The sequence below is a fragment of the Saimiri boliviensis genome, chromosome 11, assembly GCF_048565385.1.
Source record: "Saimiri boliviensis isolate mSaiBol1 chromosome 11, mSaiBol1.pri, whole genome shotgun sequence".
Taxonomy (NCBI): domain Eukaryota; kingdom Metazoa; phylum Chordata; class Mammalia; order Primates; family Cebidae; genus Saimiri; species Saimiri boliviensis.
This window is the reverse complement of record NC_133459.1, coordinates 65,310,352-65,329,684: the sequence shown is the minus strand read 5'-3', so window position 1 is coordinate 65,329,684 and position 19,333 is coordinate 65,310,352. Positions and strand designations below refer to the sequence as shown.

Genomic DNA, 19,333 nt, shown 5'->3' with positions numbered 1-19,333 from the left:
CTAGATCAAGTTAAAAGTCCAGAAAGTGTGGTTTCAAATCATAAAATTGGACTTTTTTTGTGAATAGAATTCCAAATTAAGCTGTAAGTCAATTGTGTGAATTCCTTTAGGAAGCTAGAGACAATCTATATGCCAGGGAATTGGGCTGGCTGGGACAATTTTATTGCCTCAAATTAGCTCTAGCTATATTTTTGTCTTTGTAAATGCTTCAAGAGCAAAGTGGATGGCTTGTGTCTTCAGCTTAAGAGCAGTGAGAATGTGAGGAATAGGCCATATTTCTAGCTAAGGAGAGGGATGATGTGGGAAAGCCTATGTTTTATTTTAATAAGTAAACCTATTTGCCTGGAGTTTCTTAGTGTACTTTATCATTATCAACATGGGATACAAATAAAATCATTCTTGTTATATAAAGTTTATACTTTTCTTTTGATATATGTTCCTCCTTACAGTAGTACACGAACTCCATGAATTTACTCATTCCAGGATGATTAATTTTACTTTCAAACTCCACAGGGAGGCAAAAACTGAAATGTCTGATTAGTTCACTGTTTCTCTTGCTTCTCACTGATGCAGGATATCAGTGTTGAAGGATGGCTTGCACCTGCAGACAGATGGGAATCCACTGATACCCTTGCAAGGTCAAAGTCTCACAGGCCACAGTGGAGCTTCTGTCATTAGCGTCCCAGTCATAACCCATTTAGCTCAGCCATTCCTCTGACAGTGGGCTTTAAACTTCCTTTTGTGCTTGAGAAACCCCTGCAAATCCTTAGGTCAGCTTTCCTTTTTCTCTTCAGCATGGTGGGAAAATCACTTAGGCTAACTAGTTAAAAGTAGAAAGTCCAAGGCCTACCCAGATAGAGTAAGTCAGGATCTCTAGAGTAAAGCTTAGAGATCTTTATATTTAACAAGGTTTCCAGGCAATTGTCAGGTATACTAAAGTTTGAGAATTGTAGTCTTAGTTTTGAGCTACCATGAGTCTTCAGTGCTTCCTGATAATTTCTTGTTTGAAGACGTTGGTGTCTTTTCTTGATAGCCAACCTTGCTTAGGATATCCTAATTTATACCTACAGGATTTCCAACTCTGATTTTGAGTAGCATGGGTTAGACTCTGTGTCCCCTTCATTTCTGAAGTTCCTTGGACAACTTAAATATATGAATCCAACTTCTCCCTAGACCAGCGTCCCCAAACTATGGCCTGCGGGCTGCATGCGGCCCCCTGAGGCCATTTATCTGGCCCCCCGCCACACTTCAGGAAGGGGCACCTCTTTCATTGGTGGTCAGTGAGAGGAGCACAGTATGTGGCTGCCCTCCAACAGTCTGAGGGACAGTGAACTGGCCCCCTGTGTAAAAAGTTTGGGGACGCCTGCCCTAGACTCTGTATTCAAATTAGGTCCTATTATACACTTTCCTAAGTTGCCTACTGGACTTGTTTATTGTTACGTGATACGTAATTTTATTTTTTTCCCTTCAAATAATAAGAAAATCCTTTCTATGGCAACTTCCTGTCTTCATCCTTAGGCCTAGAAGCTGACATAATTTTGAAGGTTCTCTCAAAGGGCATTTTATTAGAAAAATAATTTTGAAGTTTCTTTTTGGTCTTTTACACTGTAGCAATTTACTTTGTGTCTCATAGGCCCAATCTAGAGGCCTATGATAAATAATAGGTCAGAGAAACACCAAAAGCAACAGCAACAAAAGCCAAAATAGACAAATGGGATATAATTAAACTTAAGACCTTCTTCACAGCAAAAGAAACAATCATTAGAGTGAACCAGCAACCAATAGAATGGGAAAATTTTTTGCAATCTACCCATCTAACAAAGGGCTAAAATCCAGAACCTACAAAGAACTAAAACAGATTTATGAGAAAAAAGCCATTCAAAAGTGGTCGAAGGATATAAACAGACACTTTTCAAAAGAAGACATACATGAGGTCAACAGACATATAAAAAAAAATGCTCATCAACATTGGTCATTAGAGAAATGCAAATCAAAACCACATTGAGATATCATCTCATGCTGGTTAGAATGGTGATCATTAAAAAATCTGGAGACAACAGATGCTGAAGAGGATGTGGAGAAGAAGGAACACTTTTACACTGTTGGTGGGAGTGTAAATTAGTTCAACCATTGTGGAAGACAGTGTGGCGATTCCTCAGGGATCTAGAAATAGAAATTCCATTTGACCTAGAAATTCCATTTGACCCAGCAATTCCATTACTGGGCATATACCCAGAGGATTATAAATCACTCTATTGTAAAGACACATTCACACGTATGCTCATTGCAGTGCTGTTTACAATAGCAGAGACCTCGAACCAACCCACATGCCCATCAATGATAGACTGGACAAAGAAAATGTGGCACATATATACTGTGGAATACTATGCAGCCATAAAAATGATGCGTTTTTGTCCTTTGTAGAGACATGGATGAATCTAGAAACCATCATTCTTAGCAAATTGACACAAGAACAGAAAACCAAACACCGCATGTTTTCTCTCATAGGCGGGTGATGAACAGTGAGAACACTTGGGCACAGGGAAGAGAACAACACACACTGAGATAGGTGTGGGGATGGAGGGAAGGGAAAGCAGAGTCGGGGGGTGGGCAGGGAGGATGGGAAGGGATAACACTGGGAGAAATGCCTGATCAGGCGATGCGGGGGTGGGGCAGGGGGATGGAGACAGCAAACCACTTTATATACCTATGCAACAGTCCTACAGGATGCAGGATGTGGACATGTACACCAGAGCCCAAAATAAAATTAAAAAAAAAAAAATCAGCTCACCATAGACAGATTAGTAAAAGAAAAACGTATCTTATTTATTAATGTGTATATGGAGAATATTGCAGAGTGGCTGCCTAACCTCCTAGTGGGTCATAGAAGCTTACATACTATCTGGAAGTTACAGAAAGAATGGGGGCTTAGATTGGGCAAAATAGGTTATAGGAGGGAGAGAAAAGGAGGCTTGGCTAGCAAAAGTGATCTTGTTATACAGATGAAACCTCACAGGTAGCAGCCCTTAGAAAGAATAGGATTAATTTCTCAGTTAATGTTTCCTAGATCTGGACAAGGGAAGGCCTGACTGCAGTCTGTAGATTTTTTACAAATGTAAATTTCCCTCACAAAAGACAGCTTTGTAGAGCTACTTCTGTTTACTGGCTTTCTGACAGCCATCTTAATTACTGTATGTTGGCCAGGTACGGTGGCTCACACCTGTAATCTCAGCACTTTGGGAGGCTGAGGCAGGTGGATCCTGTCGTCAGGAGATCCAGACCATCCTGGCCAACATGGCGAAACCCTGTCTCTACTAAAAACACAAAAATTAGCAGGGTGTGGTGATGTGCTCCCATAGTCCCAGCTACTCGGGAGCCTGAGGGAGAAGAATCACTTGAACCAGGAGACGGAGGTTGCAGTGAGCCAAGATTGTGTCACTGCACTCCAGCCTGGCAACAGAGTGAGATTCCATCTAAAAAAAAAAATTACTATATGTTAAAGAAATATATTTGGGGTTAAAATATTTTGATTTCCTGTAACCCCAAATCTGAAATCCAGAATGCTTGCTCCAGAGTCTAAAACTTTTTGAATGCCAACATGGTATTCAAGGGAAATAATCATTGAAGATTTGGATTTTTGGATTTAAGATACTAAACTAGTAAGTGTAATGGAAATATTACAAAATCTGAAATACTTCTAGTCTCAAGCACTTGGGACCTGTTAAGGGATATTCAGCCTCTAGTTTAAATTTTAGAAACTTTTTTGTTTTTGTGGTCTTAGGATAATTAAAAGGGAGCCAGAAGATGTTTGCACCTGAGAGTGTCAGGAGAAGTGATTTTAAGTATAATACCTTGAGCTGATTTCTCATGTGTTTTCTTAAGATACCAAGGAAGATTCCTCTAAAACCAGTCCTTATAATGGTAAAGTCCCCACCATTTCCTTTTTTCCACTTTGGAAGAAGAGGCAAAGATATTTTAGGTTCTGGAGATGCATGTGCAGGTTTGTTATATGGGTAAATTATGTGTCACTGAGACCTAGTGTACAAATGATCCTGTCACCTAGGTAGCGAGCGTAGTACCCAACAGGTAGTCTCCCTGCTTACACCCCCCTTTCACCCTCCCACCTCAAGCAGCCCCCAGTGTCTGTTGCTCCTATCTTTGTATCCATGTACATTCATTCAGTGTTTAGCTCCCACTTACAAGTGAGAGCATGTGGTATTTGGTTTTCTGTTCCTATGTTAGTTTGGCCTCATGCTGCATCCATGTTGTTGCAAAGGACATGATTTTGTTCTTTTTTATGACTGCATAGTATTCCATGATATATGTGTACCACAATCCGTCATTAATGGGCATCTTGGTTGATTGCATGCCTTGGCTGTTAAGAATAATGTTGCAGTGAACGTAAGAGTACATGTGTCTCTTTTGTAGAACAATTTATTTTCCTTTGGGGATATAACCCAGTAGTGGGATTGGTGAGTCAGATGGTACTTCTGTTATAAGTTCTTTGATAAATGTCCACACTGCTTTCCACAGGGGCTTAACTAAATTTACATTCCCCCCAACAGTGTATAAATAAGCATTCCCTTTGCTCCCCAACCTTGCCAACATATATTGTTTTTTGACTTTTTAATAATAGCCATCCTGACTGGTGTGAGATGGTATCACATTGTGGTTTTGATTTATATTTCTCTGATGATTAGTGATGAGCCTTTTTCATATATTTATTTGCTGCATGTGTATTTTCTTTTGAGAAACGTCTGTTCATGTCCTTTGCCCATCTTTTAATGGGATTATTTGTGTTTTGTTGGTTAAATTAGGTTGCTTATCAATTCCAGTTATGAAACCTTTGTCTAATGCATAGTTTGTGAATATTTTCTCCCATTCTGCTGATAGTTTTCTTCAGTTTTAGCAAAAGCATTTATCTTCTGGAGAAATAGATTGAGAAGAGGCTAATTTCACTGATTGCTTATACTATACTCTTATTAGGGTTGGTGGGTTTTCGTTATCTTTTATTTGCTTTCGTATTTTAAGGATAGATATTTGGATGAGTTTTATATATATTTAAGAAACTCAGTTAAACCTATGTAACAGTATATTACTATTTTTATTTTTAGAATATATTAATAACTTATATTGGAATGGTTTTTGGTGGAGATTATATTTTCACGTGGACAAACTTCATTGGCTTAAATATCAGGTAAGTAAAAGTATGTGATTAAATTGAAAACTGGGGATTGGATATTCAAATAGTGTCACAATAAGGTTAGGCTACTATATTGATGGAAAATTTATTCATTAATAAACATTTATGGAGTACCTTTTCTGTGCTACATATTTAATGTGTCTACATAATGCTTTTTAAGAAGCGGGGAGATGTCGGGCATTGTGGCTTATACCTATAATCTCAACACTTTGGGAGACTGAGGTGGACAGATTGCTTGAGCCCAGGCGTTTGAGACCAGCCTGGGCAACATTGCAAAACCCCATCTCTACAAAAAAATACCAGTATTACCTGGGCATGGTAGTACACGCCTGTAGTCCCCAGCTACTTGAGAGGCTGAGGTAAGAGGATCACTTAGGAGAAGGCCAAGGCTGCAGTGATTGCACTGCATTCTGGCCTTAAAAAAAAAAAAAAGGTTGTGGGGAGAGAAAATGCTTCTATATTCCATGCAGAATATTTGGGGAATTTTTTCTAGAAGTTGAACTCCCTTTATTTAGCCTTGAAAGCACTCTAATTATTATGCTAGTTGCCGGTGCAACGTTCTCTAAATACAGGGCTAAAGAAGAATAAAAAACAATTGTTTGATGTGTGCCTGACCTCAGACATGTTACTACCTTTCTTTAGACCTTACATGTCTTCATCAGTGAAGGGGGTTACTTGTATTGTTTGAAAGATCTTTTGCAGTTCTTGAATTTTGAATCCTATGGTTTTAAATATTGTTTACATGCCTAAAAATGATCAAATTTCTGTTTGGGCCAGACCTCTGTTCTCCAGTCAGACTTGCCTAGCTAGCAGACCACATGACATCTTCTGCTGACATGTCTTAAATTGAACTTTTTCTTTCTTTCAAAGTCTGCACTACCTAGAGTCTCTATCATCTTAGTTGATGGAGACCCCATCCTTCTAGCTACTACTCCATTTAAAAATCTTGGTGTTGTCTTTGACCTCTCTATCTCATATCTAATATCCAGTGCGTTAGCAAATTTTATGGGCTTTACCTTCAGAAACTATCCAACAGAAGATCTCTTCTCACTATTAGCATTGCGTTCATCCTCATCTAAGCTACCAGCATGCCTAGATTATTGCCCTAATCTTATACACTTTTATGCCTGGTTTGACTCATCCACCTCCCTCTCTTGCCATCCATTCTCAACAGAGCAGGCAGTGCATTCTTTGTAAAAGATAAGTCTGAATATATCATTCTTTTAATGCTCCCGTACTCCACACCCATGACTATTGAAGTTCTAAAGTCCTTACAAGGCCTCACTAGATCTACCCCGTTTACTTCTCCAACTTTAGCCACTGCTTCTCTTCTTTTCCCTTACTCTACTTCATCTGTATAGATCTCCTTGCTGCTCCTCTAGGATATTTGGCATGCTCCCTCTTTAGGACTTTTAGACTGAATATTTTCCCTTCCTGGAATATACTCCCAGATTATTTGCATGGCTGACTCTTTTATGCCTATAAGATTTTGCTCAGATGTTACCTTCTCAAGGACATTTACCCTGACCAAATAAAAGCATGAAGGTGGAAATGCAGGTGTTGGATGAGGACTGGGGAGAGTGGGCAGTAGGCTGTCCAGTGTGGTTAGATTAAGAGGGATTTCACAAGGGTAACTCTGGAAAAGTAGGTTAGTAGCTGAGTGTGAGGTACCTCTCAAATATCTCATAACAGGAAGAATGAGTACCCAATTAGGAAGACATTCTGAGAGAGACTAATAGACTTCAGATGGTAGAGGCTGGGTCAAAACTTACTTACTTGCCACAAAATTGAGATCTAGTTGGGATGATCAAAAACAGGAACGTCTTGTTGTACTTTGGACTCCTTGATTTTCTGGGCAAGTGGGGTATTGCAGCCATGAGGATGAAGAGAAGCAGCAATTGCCAAAACCCCTTTCATCTTTTTACTGTTCATTGATATCAGCCCCTGGTGTGCCTTAGCATTTTGACCAAGAGTTTGACTTTTACTGCCGTTTTATCCCTATTGGGTGGCCACTGCATGCTACTTAACATTGTGAAATGAACTATTATCTCATATAATTTAAGTATATAATTTAACATAATATGCAAATATGCATATAACATAATGTAACATATAATAAGGTATATCTGTAACATAACATGTTAATATATATAACATACTGTCATATAATTAAATTATGTAATGTGATTTCTACTTCAATCCCGTAAGAATGATATTATAGTCTCCATTTCACAGGTATGAGGGAACTGAAGCTCTGAGGAGCTAAGTAACTTGCCCCACATCATAGAGCTTTGTAAGTGGCAGAGTGCAAGTTAGATTCTCTTTATTCAGCACTGTGACACCTTTGTATTCCTCACTGTTCAGATTGGAAAGTTTTGAAAGGTAGTAGATACAGAGGCAGTACAGCTCTGCTGTATTAGGCTAGTGAGGAAGAAGATGGGAAAAGACTTCCTAAGAGTTACTGTATGGGGAGTGAAGATGGGTGTCCTTGGTCATTATAGGAAGAATGTACCCAGAAACCTGGTTTCAATTATTTGGCAGGAATTTTGTTTGTTAGGAAATAGCAGTACAAGTCAAATTCTTGGTTCATAGGTTTTGATGTAGATTGGCTTATTTGACATACAGAAGGCAGGGTCTAATCTGGGAGGCAGAGCTACCTGCCTAGACACATGAACAAACATGTTAGTGATGAGATGTGATGGAACAGCCTGGACTCTTAGGACTCTTGTTCCCTGGCCATGAGGTTGCTATATTGAAAGCATTTGTAGTCTATATTTTTGGAATGGATATCTAATTGTTGGGGACTAATGAATATGTCCATGAGTGTAAGTTTAGGAGAAGGAGACTGTGTTTGTATTGCTTTTGAAGATCAAAAGTGGATCAGAGCAGATGAAGTAGATTTAGTAGAGTCAATAGATTGGAAGTAGTTTGGTACATTCCAGTCAGATTTGCAGTATTCTAATAAGGTCCCTGTCTCAGTAACTGTAGCTTTGTCTTTTTCTTCTAGTTGTCTCCCAGCTGTGTCTGCCACAATAGGTCTCTGTGGATTAGGAGTTGGCAGTGCCACTTCGGGAGGCCAAGGCAGGTGAATCAGAAGGTCAAGAGATGGAGACCATCCTGGCCAACATGGTGAAACCCTGTCTCTACTAAAAATATAAAATTAGCTGAGGCAGGAGAATTGCTTGAACCCAGGAGGTGGAGGTTGCAGTGAGCCAAGACTGTGCCACTGCACTCCAGCCTGGCAACAGAGTGAGACTCTTTCTCAAAAAAAAAAAAAAAAAAAAAGCTGGTGGTGCTATGGTTTGAAGATTAGACAGAAGAAAATTGCTTGAAAAAATTTTTAAAGGCATAAACCTAGGCTTGCATAATGTTTGTACCTTATTTTTAATATGCATGTTTTAAGTTTTTAAAAGAAAAAGTTTGTTGACCAGTTCTAATACCAGGGGTTCTTCTTTTAAAAAATGAATACTTAGAATGATCTAATATATTAACACCAATTTCAGAGTACTAGAAGATATCAGCTTTAATGTGAATATTTATGAGGCCAATAGATTAGTGAAAGGGTCTCTGTTTGAAGTAATAGAAGATCCTGATTTAGAATCATTTGGTAATGATGTATAAAAATTCAGATATAACCCTTCACCCCTTCAAATCTGGGCTTTTCTTCATTTTCCCTTTCTCTTCCCCCCAAATTCCCCCTTCCCCAAAGCTGCTAGAGAGCAACTTAGAGTTCCTTTCTAAAGCATTTATTCATCACTATATAATGTATAGTAATCTCGTTGATGAATATTCCATTCTCTTCAGGTGGTTCATGAATTGCCCTTTCTGAATATTTATATTTGATAATGATCAAGTCAGTGATAAAGATGCAATTAAAAATGTTTTATTGCTGCCTCAAGTTACAACTTTGTGGCAGTAGTACGCCCCCTCTTTCATAATGTTATGTCTCCTTGCTCTATGGTCTGAATGTTTGTATTCCTCCAAAATTCATATGTTGAGCTCTCAACTCCCAAAGTGATAGTATTAGGAGGTAGGGCTTTGGGAGATGATTAGGTCATGGAGTTGGCACCCTCATGATGAGATTAGTGCCCTTATGTAAGAGGTCCCAGAGCATGATGAGAAGGTACTGTTTATGAACCAGAAAGATAGCCCTCTCTAGACATTAAATCTGCCTTGATCTTGGACTCCCCAGCCTCTAGGACTATGAGAAATAAATTTCTGTTGTTTATAAGCCACCATTTATGGTATTTTTATAGCAGTTTAAATGGAGTATGATGTTTATTATTATAGCAGCTTACCTTTTGTCAGCAGTATATCTCCCCTCTGGTCTGTGAGTGTTGGCTGATAGGGAAGGGAGGGGAGAAGAGAATGAAGAGAAGATAATTTATGTAATCTCATTTAATCCATAGTCAAGCTTAGATAGATAACATTATTCTTATTTGATTAATACAGAAATGGAATCTCAGAGAAATTAACTTGCCCAGGGTCACATAGCTAGTGCGGGTTGAACATCTAAAATCCAGAATGCTCCAAAATCTGGAATTTTTGAATGCTGACAGACGCTCAAAAGAAATGCTCGTTGGAATATTTCAGATTTGGGATTTGGATGCTTAGCTGGTAAATATAATGCAGATATTCCAAAATTTGAAATCAGAAACACTTCTGATTCCAAGCATTTTAGATAAGAGATACTCAACCTATAGTATATTCAGGATTTGAACCAAGACCTAACTGTAGAGTCAGTGTTTTTTCAATACATTAACTATGCTGGGAGTATAGGGTCTGACATTATCCTTAGGGCTATGCCTGGAATAAATTCTAGGACATTCTTTGTCGTCTTCTATCCTGTCCTTCCCCAGTATTCCTAACCAGTTTAAATAGGCTTAATGTGAACCTCAAAGGTTGTCTTAACAAAGATTGTCTTAATAGGAAAAATAAGAAAGCATTTTTGTTTTTTAGGTTCTGGGAAGGTGAAGCTAGAGAAAGACAGGATGAAAGAAAGGAAAGGCAGCCCTTCTACTTTGTTTTGGGGTGGGTTTGGAGGCAAAGGGAAATTGACTGTCATGTGAATGGACATACATGTGAACCTCTAGGAGAGTCATCAAATTCCAAAAAAAAAAAAAAAAAAAAAAAACAAATTAAAAAGCTGCTAGATGAAGGAAAAGATGAAGCTCTATGAACATTGGCATAAGAATTACCTGGTCTTACTCAGTTCATGAGGCCCCTTTCTTAGTGGGGTGGTAGGGGATACTCAGTTCAGCAGTTACCTATTGTGTTGCTAAAAAGTGCCAGGCCAATTGCCAGAGACTCTGTACTGCTAAAAGAATAAGGCCATGGGAAACTAACAAGATGATAAGGACAAAATGAGGATGTGTAACTAATATCCAGTGGCGCAGGGGTCCTAAGGGAGGCAGCAGTTGGAGTGGAGAAAGACTGACCTGGGTTTTATTCTGGTCCATCATTAGGATGCTTTGTGACCCTGAGCAAGGTACCTTATGACTCTGGGACTTTCCTCATCTGTAAAATGGACACCTTGGAGGGATATTGTACCTTGCAGGAATACTGCAAAAACAGGAAATGTATATGAAATGCTTAGCATATAGATGTTAATAATTTGTTTGCTCTTAAGTGCTGTGAGGTGCAGATGAGGAAAAGGAAGAATCTGGTTGGGAAGGTTAGATTGGAAAAGGCTTCATTTTGGGTTGATTGGGGTCTCAGACAATGGCTAATACTATGTGAGCATGTGCAGTGAAGAACAAGCGCCAATGCCTGATCCTGCTTTCTTCCTAGTGGGAACAAGAGATCGGCATCTCTTACCCTTCTGCACTGGTCTGGGGCTGATGTCAAAGCCCAGAGGAGAACAGAACTAATTTCAAATAAGCAGCAACTTCATGAGTCAAGTGGTCAGACAACAGATGAGTGCTAAACCCAGGGCAGAAGAATTTGAGCTCAGGTCAGGCACACAGCTAGCTGGAAACCAAGAGAGTCTTGGGTGGCAGTTTCAGTGGAAGAGCCAGGGAGGGCAGGCCAGGAGTGATTGGATCTGTGAGCTCCTCCAGCCTACTTTCCACTTAGTGAGTATGACAGGAGGCTGTGTATCTTAGGTGAGTTTGAGGTCCCCACAGAGAATGGACTGAGTAATCAGTCACCAAAGAGTGAACCCTCCTGGTGGTAGGTGTGATGGATAAGTGAGGGGTACCAGCAACCACCTGTCATAGGCTGATGGCTCAGACGATAAGTCCCCCACTGAACTTGCTTTTAGGCAGAGAAAAATCAGCTCTGTGAATCTCCTAGGATCTGCATATTTAACTTACAAATTTGGGATGGTTCCTCTTAATGCCTGTTTTTCAAAATGCAAAAATACAAGTAAAAATTTACCTGTAATGTTAGCATCCAGCTGTAACCACTGTTAATATTTTTTTTTTTTTTTTTTTTTTTTTTTTTTTTTGAGGCGGAGTTTCGCTCTTGTTACCCAGGCTGGAGTGCAATGGCGTGATCTCGGCTCACCGCAACCTCCGCCTCCTGGGTTCAGGCAATTCTCCTGCCTCAGCCTCCTGAGTAGCTGGGATTACAGGCACGTGCCACCATGCCCAGCTAATTTTTTGTATTTTTAGTAGAGACGGGGTTTCACCATGTTGACCAGGATGGTCTCGATCTCTCCACCTCGTGATCCACCCGCCTCGGCCTCCCAAAGTGCTGGTATTACAGGCTTGAGCCACCGCGCCCAGCTTACCACTGTTAATATTCTTGGTGTGTTCCTTACAGACTTTTGTCTATTCCAGTGCGTATTGATGTACATATTCATGTTCATTTAAATAAATTGGGATTAGACAATGCTTGATGTTTTATGAGATATTTTCTCTTAAAAATTTAAGATGTCAGGCCGGGTGCGGTGGCTCAAGCCTGTAATCCCAGCACTTTGGGAGGCCGAGGCGGGTGGATCACGAGGTCAAGAGATCGAGACCGTCCTGGTCAACATGGTGAAACCCCGTCTCTACTAAAAATACAAAAAATTAGCTGGACATGGTGGCACATGCCTGTAATCCCAGCTACTCAGGAGGCTGAGACAGGAGAATTGCCTGAACCCAGGAGGCGGAGGTTGCGGTGAGCCGAGATCGTGCCATTGCACTCCAGCCTGGGTAACAAGAGCGAAACTCCGTCTCAAAAAAAAAAAAAACAAACAAACAAACAAACAAACAAACAAAAAAAAATTTAAGATGTCTCATAAAATCTAATATGATACCTGTTTTTATTTTATACCATTTTAATAGATGCATAGTATTCCATTGTATGAATTGTACAATTCCCCACCGTGAAATTTTACCCTTATCTAATTTTTTGGTGTAAGTTTTTTTTTTTTAAATCAAATAGAGTGTTTACCCTAAAACCCTCTCTTCCTCCATCTCTAATGGTGGTTTTCTGTTTTGCAGCATTGCTGGGAGCCTGGTGTATTCCTATATAACTTTCACTGAAGAGCAGCTGAGCAAACAGTCAGAGGCTAGTAACAAGCTGGACGTTAAGGGGAAAGGAGCAGTGTGACCAGGATTGCTTCATCTACATAGGCCTAAGTTTTAATCAACTCAGAACACCGGCAATTCCTACACAGACACTGAGGTGTCTTGATTATGGAAGAAATACCATTCCTTTGCACTTGTACAATCTGAGGATTGATTGCTGCCTTTTAAAATTTTATGATGAGAGAAACTTATAATTGACTATTTTAAATACGTTGTTTGAATTAATTTATATCAGACTGGAAAATGTTCTGGGCTTTTTAATTTATCTTTCTTCTATGCCGATGGTGAAACATCAGTGTTTTGAAAGTATTTTATTTCATAATTTGATATCCAGGTGTCCCTGAGAGCTGCATATATAATGTTTTCCAACTGGAGCTTCCTCATTCAAATTGTTGCTGCATCTGGAGGCAGTTTAGCCTTTCCTCTGCTGGAAATGCAGACAAATATGTGAAATTTCTCTTCTTTGAATCTTATTTCTTATGATTGCATTGTCTTCATCATGTCATCATTTGCATTTGCCAAAGAGAACAACTTTGGCACTATAAAAATATGTGGGGCTTTGAAGTGTATTGCTATCTATGTTGACTTCCCTGCCATTCATGGGATGAGCAGAGTTCATTCCTTGAAAATACATTCTATTTTGTTGTGTAGAAAGGAGAGAATGAAGGGTATGAGGAATTAGGCCTTTTACTCATTTATTTATCTGTTTGATTTATTGATTCAACTAAAATGTTGTAAGTGTATGTGCCAGGCATTGTGCTAAAGGCTGGGGATACGGAGATTGTGTAAGTAGTTGAAACATCTCACTCCTGCCATAGTGACTGAGGTAAGATTGAGAATTTAGCTCTGTTAATCGATTCAGAAGATGTCACTAGGAGTAAGTTGTTGTAGCACTCAAAAGCTGCAAATCTGGAAATTGGATTAAAAGTACCTGCCAACCTACCCTGCAACAGCATGAGTCCAAATGCAATGTGAGATGAAGTGCAAGTAAAGAGCTGTGTTTCGTAAACCAGTGTAGCATTGACTCCCTCTCCAAGTGAGAAATAGACACATAGGTAAGTCTATTTTCCCATGCCTCCTTCCTTTGGTTGGTTGCTTTTTGTATCAGTATGATGAGGTCCCACATTTCTGAATCTATTGGTTTGAGGGGAAAGGCTGGTTAGACATCTTGGTATTGTCAAGGGTTGGTTTTTCTCTGTCAGTTTCAGTGTTAGAGTGCTGTCACCTTCCTTCTTAAATAACATGAGCAATGAGCAAACTTCCCTCCTTTCAACATTCCCACCTACGTCATAGGCCCCTTGGCTGACTTACTGAGCTTGCCAACTTCTCTCAAAACCAATGCTGCATTTTGGGAGAGCAGCTGTGAATGGGAATTGCATATTGCCTCTTGGGGTAATCTGGAGGGTGGAGGTGTTAACTCAAATATAATCCTGTGACTTGACTCGGAAATATCCATTGACTTTTGGGATTAGTGTGTTTGCTCAGGCCAGTTGTGCAGCGTGCAAGAGATTAGGCACCTTTGTACTAAGGCACACACTAGTGTCTATTTCATTGGGTTTGGAATCCACTGGACTCTGTTGACCTAAACAATTAGGGTTTTCATTTTTTTTTAATTTGAAAATTTATATTGAGATTATTTTCATATTCCTGTCTTTCTCTTCGATTTGTCTTTATTAAAGCCTGGCTCGTGGTGCTGTGTTCCTAGAATTATGCCTGTGGCCAGTACCCAAATTACAAGTTCCGTTAGGAGCCTTAGACTCACTTTTTTCTAGCATCTTCTGATCTGAGAAAATTCCACTGGGAATAAAGGACATTATCTTGTGTCAAATGGGTCTTACTCTCCCTATTTTACCAATGAGAAAACAAAACTCAGAAAGGTGACTTGCTAATACATCAAATTCATGTCCTTTTTATTGAACTATGCTGCCATTTGATTAACTGCCCTTCCGCTCTGAGGGAGTAAGGAAATAGATGCTAGCTGAGTTCACTTGAGCTCTTTCAAAAAAGCAAGCAGTTGATTAAATTTGGTGTCAGAGAGGAGCATACTTTGCAAATCAGCAAGAGTGACAGGTTACCCTGTCCTGGAACCTTATCTCACTTCCAGGCTGACCTTAGTTGATAATGCCTTTCTGGCTGTAAATGTTGCCAACACTTCCTGGTTTTGCCTAGGTATAGTGAAAGGGCATAGTGAAAGCTGTTTTTAGTGATTCTATTCCTTCTGTCAGCAACATGAAGGAGGGAAATTTGAATAATTTTCGTTATAGGATATTTCTTCATGAAAGGCTTTTGGGTGTATTTAACAAGTGTTGGGCTAGAGCGCCACCAGGAGTTGAACTGCCTCTTGGGGGTCAGGTTCCCTAGGAGATCTGTCACCTCTTAGGAGTATTTGAGAAAATCATGTGTAGTTACAGCTTCACTAAATGCTGGTGACAGGCTTCTGTGCCTCGGGAGCCCTGGCTTATGTGGAACCTTCTGTCTGACCACAGCAGTCAGTACAGCAACGTACAGCTTCTGCCCTGTCTGTGAGCTGCTTCCTGGATGCCTCCTTCAGCTGCTAACCAGCAATACAAGATGAAGCAGCCTGTGCACGCTGGAAACAGCATAGTCTTTTGGAGTTTGTATTTTGATTATTGCAGGCATGGTATATTATACTGGTGATTTACCTGGTACTGTGGCACCTCCCAGAATGTCTGGATTTTGCCTCATGGTTGATATTTACTAGGCAGAAATTCTTTGTCCTGCTAACTACCTCCTGGGAGAAACAGAGGCAATACAGAGTTAAATCCTTAATTCGCTCATTGAAACAGATGAGCAGTCTTCCAAATTTGTCTTCCAAAAGACAAGTTCTATGACTAGTGAATCCTGTTCAATGTAAGTGAAGTCCTCTTTGACCAATCTGCTTCTAATCTAATCAATGCTAAATGGATTGGAATAACCCTAGTTAGCCTGGCTACACATTGCCAACATGTCCCGTTGAGTTTTAATGGCCCCATGTGGCTGTGGATTTTATGTCAGTTTATACCTAGTTTTTTTAAAAAAGTGCATTTACATGCTTTTGGTAGTCCTGTTGTATCAGGAATCCGTGGAGAGTTTTGGTCAGTAAAGCTGATGGAGGATCCTCACGGAGAGACAGTGGAGTTCCACATTGAATTGGTTTGAAATGGCACCCCAGGACTTTGGGCCTGCCTTGCTTTACAGCCTCTTTCAGTGAGCAAAGATTTAGTAAGTAGCTGTTGTATGCCAAGCATTTCGCTAAGCACTGGAAAAAAGATAAGGCATGGCTCTTGCTCTCAAGGAGTGTGTATTTAGCCAGACGTGATAACCTGGACCTTGAGTGGGAGAAAGGAGACAGATGAAAGGAGTCAGTGATTTTGTAAACAAGAGCTGCCTGCATAGTTATCAGTATCACTGATTTTAGGGGTGCCCCACAGAGCTAAAGCATTTTTTAAAAATCTGAGGTGACTTTCATAATTCAAATTAATCTTCTAGCTCTTAGCAACACAGCTCTTAGAATTCTGTAAGTCGCCTAAGGCCTCCTCCACTACTGTACATGGTCTTGCTTTTCCAAAACTGTAATTTTGGTTCTTCCTATGAACAAGACTGTAATTGATTTTTCTCTCTTTGAGGGAAAAATATCCAGAATAAATGAGATAATGGATATGAAACTACTTAGCACAATGCCTAGTACATATTAGGCACTCAGCAAATGTGGCTACCATGTCATTATTTTATGGTGAGACGTGAGGCAAAACAGGATTCTTAATTTGTGCTCTGTAAATGCTAGAGGCCCGGGCACTATGATATATCCTGAAAAACATGACCCTTTGCCTCATTGCCTCTAGAATCCTTAGGTAACAGTTTCTGTTCACTGTCTTTTAAAAAAGTATCTACTGGACACAATTGTGGCCATTATTGATGGAGGTGATTCTACCTATTTTTTAAAAAGAACAAAATTGCTTTTATATTGTGGTGGTACATTTCCTTTAATAAATAAAGAAAAGTTATTTTCTTCTCCCTTTTCCCCTCCTTTTTTTTTTTTTTTTTTTTTTTTTTTTTTTTTTTTGGGGAGAAGGATCTTGCTCTGTTGCCCAGCCAGGCTGGAGTGTAATAGTGTAATGGTATAATCATAGCAGCTCACCACGATCTCAAACTCCTAGGCTCAAGTGATCCTCCTGCCTTAGCCTCCTAAGTAGCTATGACTATAGGCATGTGCCACATCATACCTGGCTCATTTCTTTCAGTCTCAACTGTGTTACCAGGCTAGTTTCGAACTCCTGGCCTCAAGTAATCCTTCTATCTCACCTTCCAAAAGTGCTGGGATTACAGGTGTGTGCCACATGTCTGGCTAGAAAAATTATTTTCTATCTTAAAGGAAGATAATTATATTTTAGAATGACAATTCAGTTAAACCTTTCTCAGTTTTTCACCTTAGGATGGCTCCTGCAAAGGCCAGCATTCCTTTTCCCCTCTCTGAATTGAAAGCACTTGACTCCATGATGCCCCCGCTTCCAGGTCTGTCTCAGTTGTCATATATGGTGAGTCCCTGGCACCATCACTGTTCTTTAAACCAATCTTCTAGGTCTTACTTTCAGGATGCTGCTTCACGGTATGAGGAGATAGTTTACAGTGTGGTAGTTTGTTTTTTTTTTTTTTTTAAAGCTTCGTTCTTTGAAAATACGTATTTAAGAGAAATCTACTGGTTAGATTTATTGTCTCACAAAAATGTTTTTAGAGATTATTTTTTTCACAAGTGTTTCCTTTCTCATGCTGATGGATCAACTGATTTTTGTCTACAGTTGTTAGCCTGTCACAGTATTTTTAAATTTTAGAATCTATTTACTAAATGGCCATTTTAGTGTTAAAAGGTACTGAGGAATTGCAGTATGTAAATCAGGTGTCATAAACATGAAAATTATGTGCCTAAATATTTTTGTAATGGTGTAAAATAAATACTTTTTCTTGAAAACAAGTGTTAAAATTCCCTTGTATCTGCATAATCCAGAGCCAGAAGTCTGCTCTTATTTTAGATGTTTGCATTCTGTTGATTGAGATCCCTTATGTAGAAAATAATTGTTTTCTATACAAATGCTTTTCATGAATAGTACATATGACTGGATATCCAGTGTCTTGTGGCATACGTCTGGTGAATGAGAAGGAAATAAATGCTAAATCTTTCTCTTTTCAGGATATTTCAACTGCATAATCAGGTATCGAAGCTTCTGAGTAGCTTTACTTATCAAGTAGAGACATTTTGGTACAAGCAGACTCAACAGAGGTGGAAGCACATTAAGGTGTGTCAGGGAGCAGCATATTAAGCCTTTTTTAAAGAAAATGATTGTGGTAAAATATACATGAAATTTACCATCTTCGCCAAGTTTAAGTGTACAGTTTAGTAGTGTTACATACATTCACATTGTTGTTCAACCAATCTCCGGAACGTTTCCTTGCAGAATTAAAACTCTATACCCATTAAACAGAAACTCACCATTTTCCCCTCATCTTAGTTGTTGGTAACCGCCATTCTTTATGTTTCTATGAATTTGACTACTCTAGGTATTTTATGTAAGTGGAGTCCTACCATATTTGTCTTTTTGTGACTGGATTATTTCGCGTAGCATAATGTCCTTGATGTTATTTCATGTTTTAGTATGTGTGTCAGAATCTTCCTTTTTAAGGCTGAATAATATTCCATTGTATATATACCATTTTCTTTATCCAGTCTTTTGTTGATAGGTACTTGGGTTGCTTCCAACTCTTGGCTCTTGTGAATAATCCTGCTGTGAACATGGGTGTACAAATACTTTTCAAGATCCTACTCTTTTTTTAGATGGAGTTTCACTCTTGTTGCCCAGGCTGGAATGCAATGGCATCATCTCAGCTCACTGCAACCTCTGCCTCCCGGGTTCAAGCTATTCTCCTGCCTCATCCTCCGGAGTAACTGGGATTACAGGCATGTGCCCCCATGCCTTCCTGATTTTTGTATTTTTAGTGGAAATGGGGTTTCACCATGTTGGTCAGGCCAGTCTCGAGCTCCTGACCTCAGGTGATCCACCCGCCTTGGCCTCCCAAAGTGCTGGAATTATACCCAGCCAAGATCCCATTTACACTTCTTTTAGATATGTACTCAGAAGTGAAATTGCTGTATCGTATGGTAATTCTATTTTTAATGTTTTTGAGAAACCACCAGAGTGTTTTCCATTATGGCTGCACCAGTTTAGAATCCCACGAAGATTGCATAAGGGTTCCAGTTTCTCCCCATCCTCACCAACACTTGTTACTTTCTGTTTTTCAGATTGTAGTCATCCTAATGGATGTGAGGTAATAATCTCGTTCCGGTTTTAATTTGTATTTTTCTAATGATTAGTGATGTTGAGCATCTTTTCATATGCTTGAGGTGTTGTTGAGTTGTAAGAATTCTTTATATTCTGGATTTTAACCCCCTTAGATATATATCTCTAAAAAATTAAATATTTAACAGCTTTCCTCTTGATTTCTAAGAGTTTTGTAATTTTACATTTTAAATTTAGATCTTGAATACATTTTTGATTCTATATTATTGTAAATACATATTGAACCCCTTTAGATATAGGATATCTGCATATGTATACAAATA

At 39.3% G+C, this 19,333-nt stretch overlaps 1 protein-coding gene across 1 annotated transcript in view; it reads left to right on the top strand.

Annotated features, from left to right (window-relative positions):
• Positions 1-17,685, top strand: part of SLC35D1 (solute carrier family 35 member D1) — a 58,120-nt gene extending 40,435 nt beyond the window's left edge. Inside the window, exons 11-12 of the mRNA XM_003921445.3 lie at positions 5,115-5,197; positions 12,634-17,685. Coding sequence (XP_003921494.1) covers positions 5,115-5,197; positions 12,634-12,742 — 192 coding nt within the window. The 3' untranslated portion in view covers positions 12,743-17,685. The remainder of the gene's footprint in view (positions 1-5,114; positions 5,198-12,633) is intronic.
• The last annotated feature ends 1,648 nt before the right edge of the window (positions 17,686-19,333 follow it).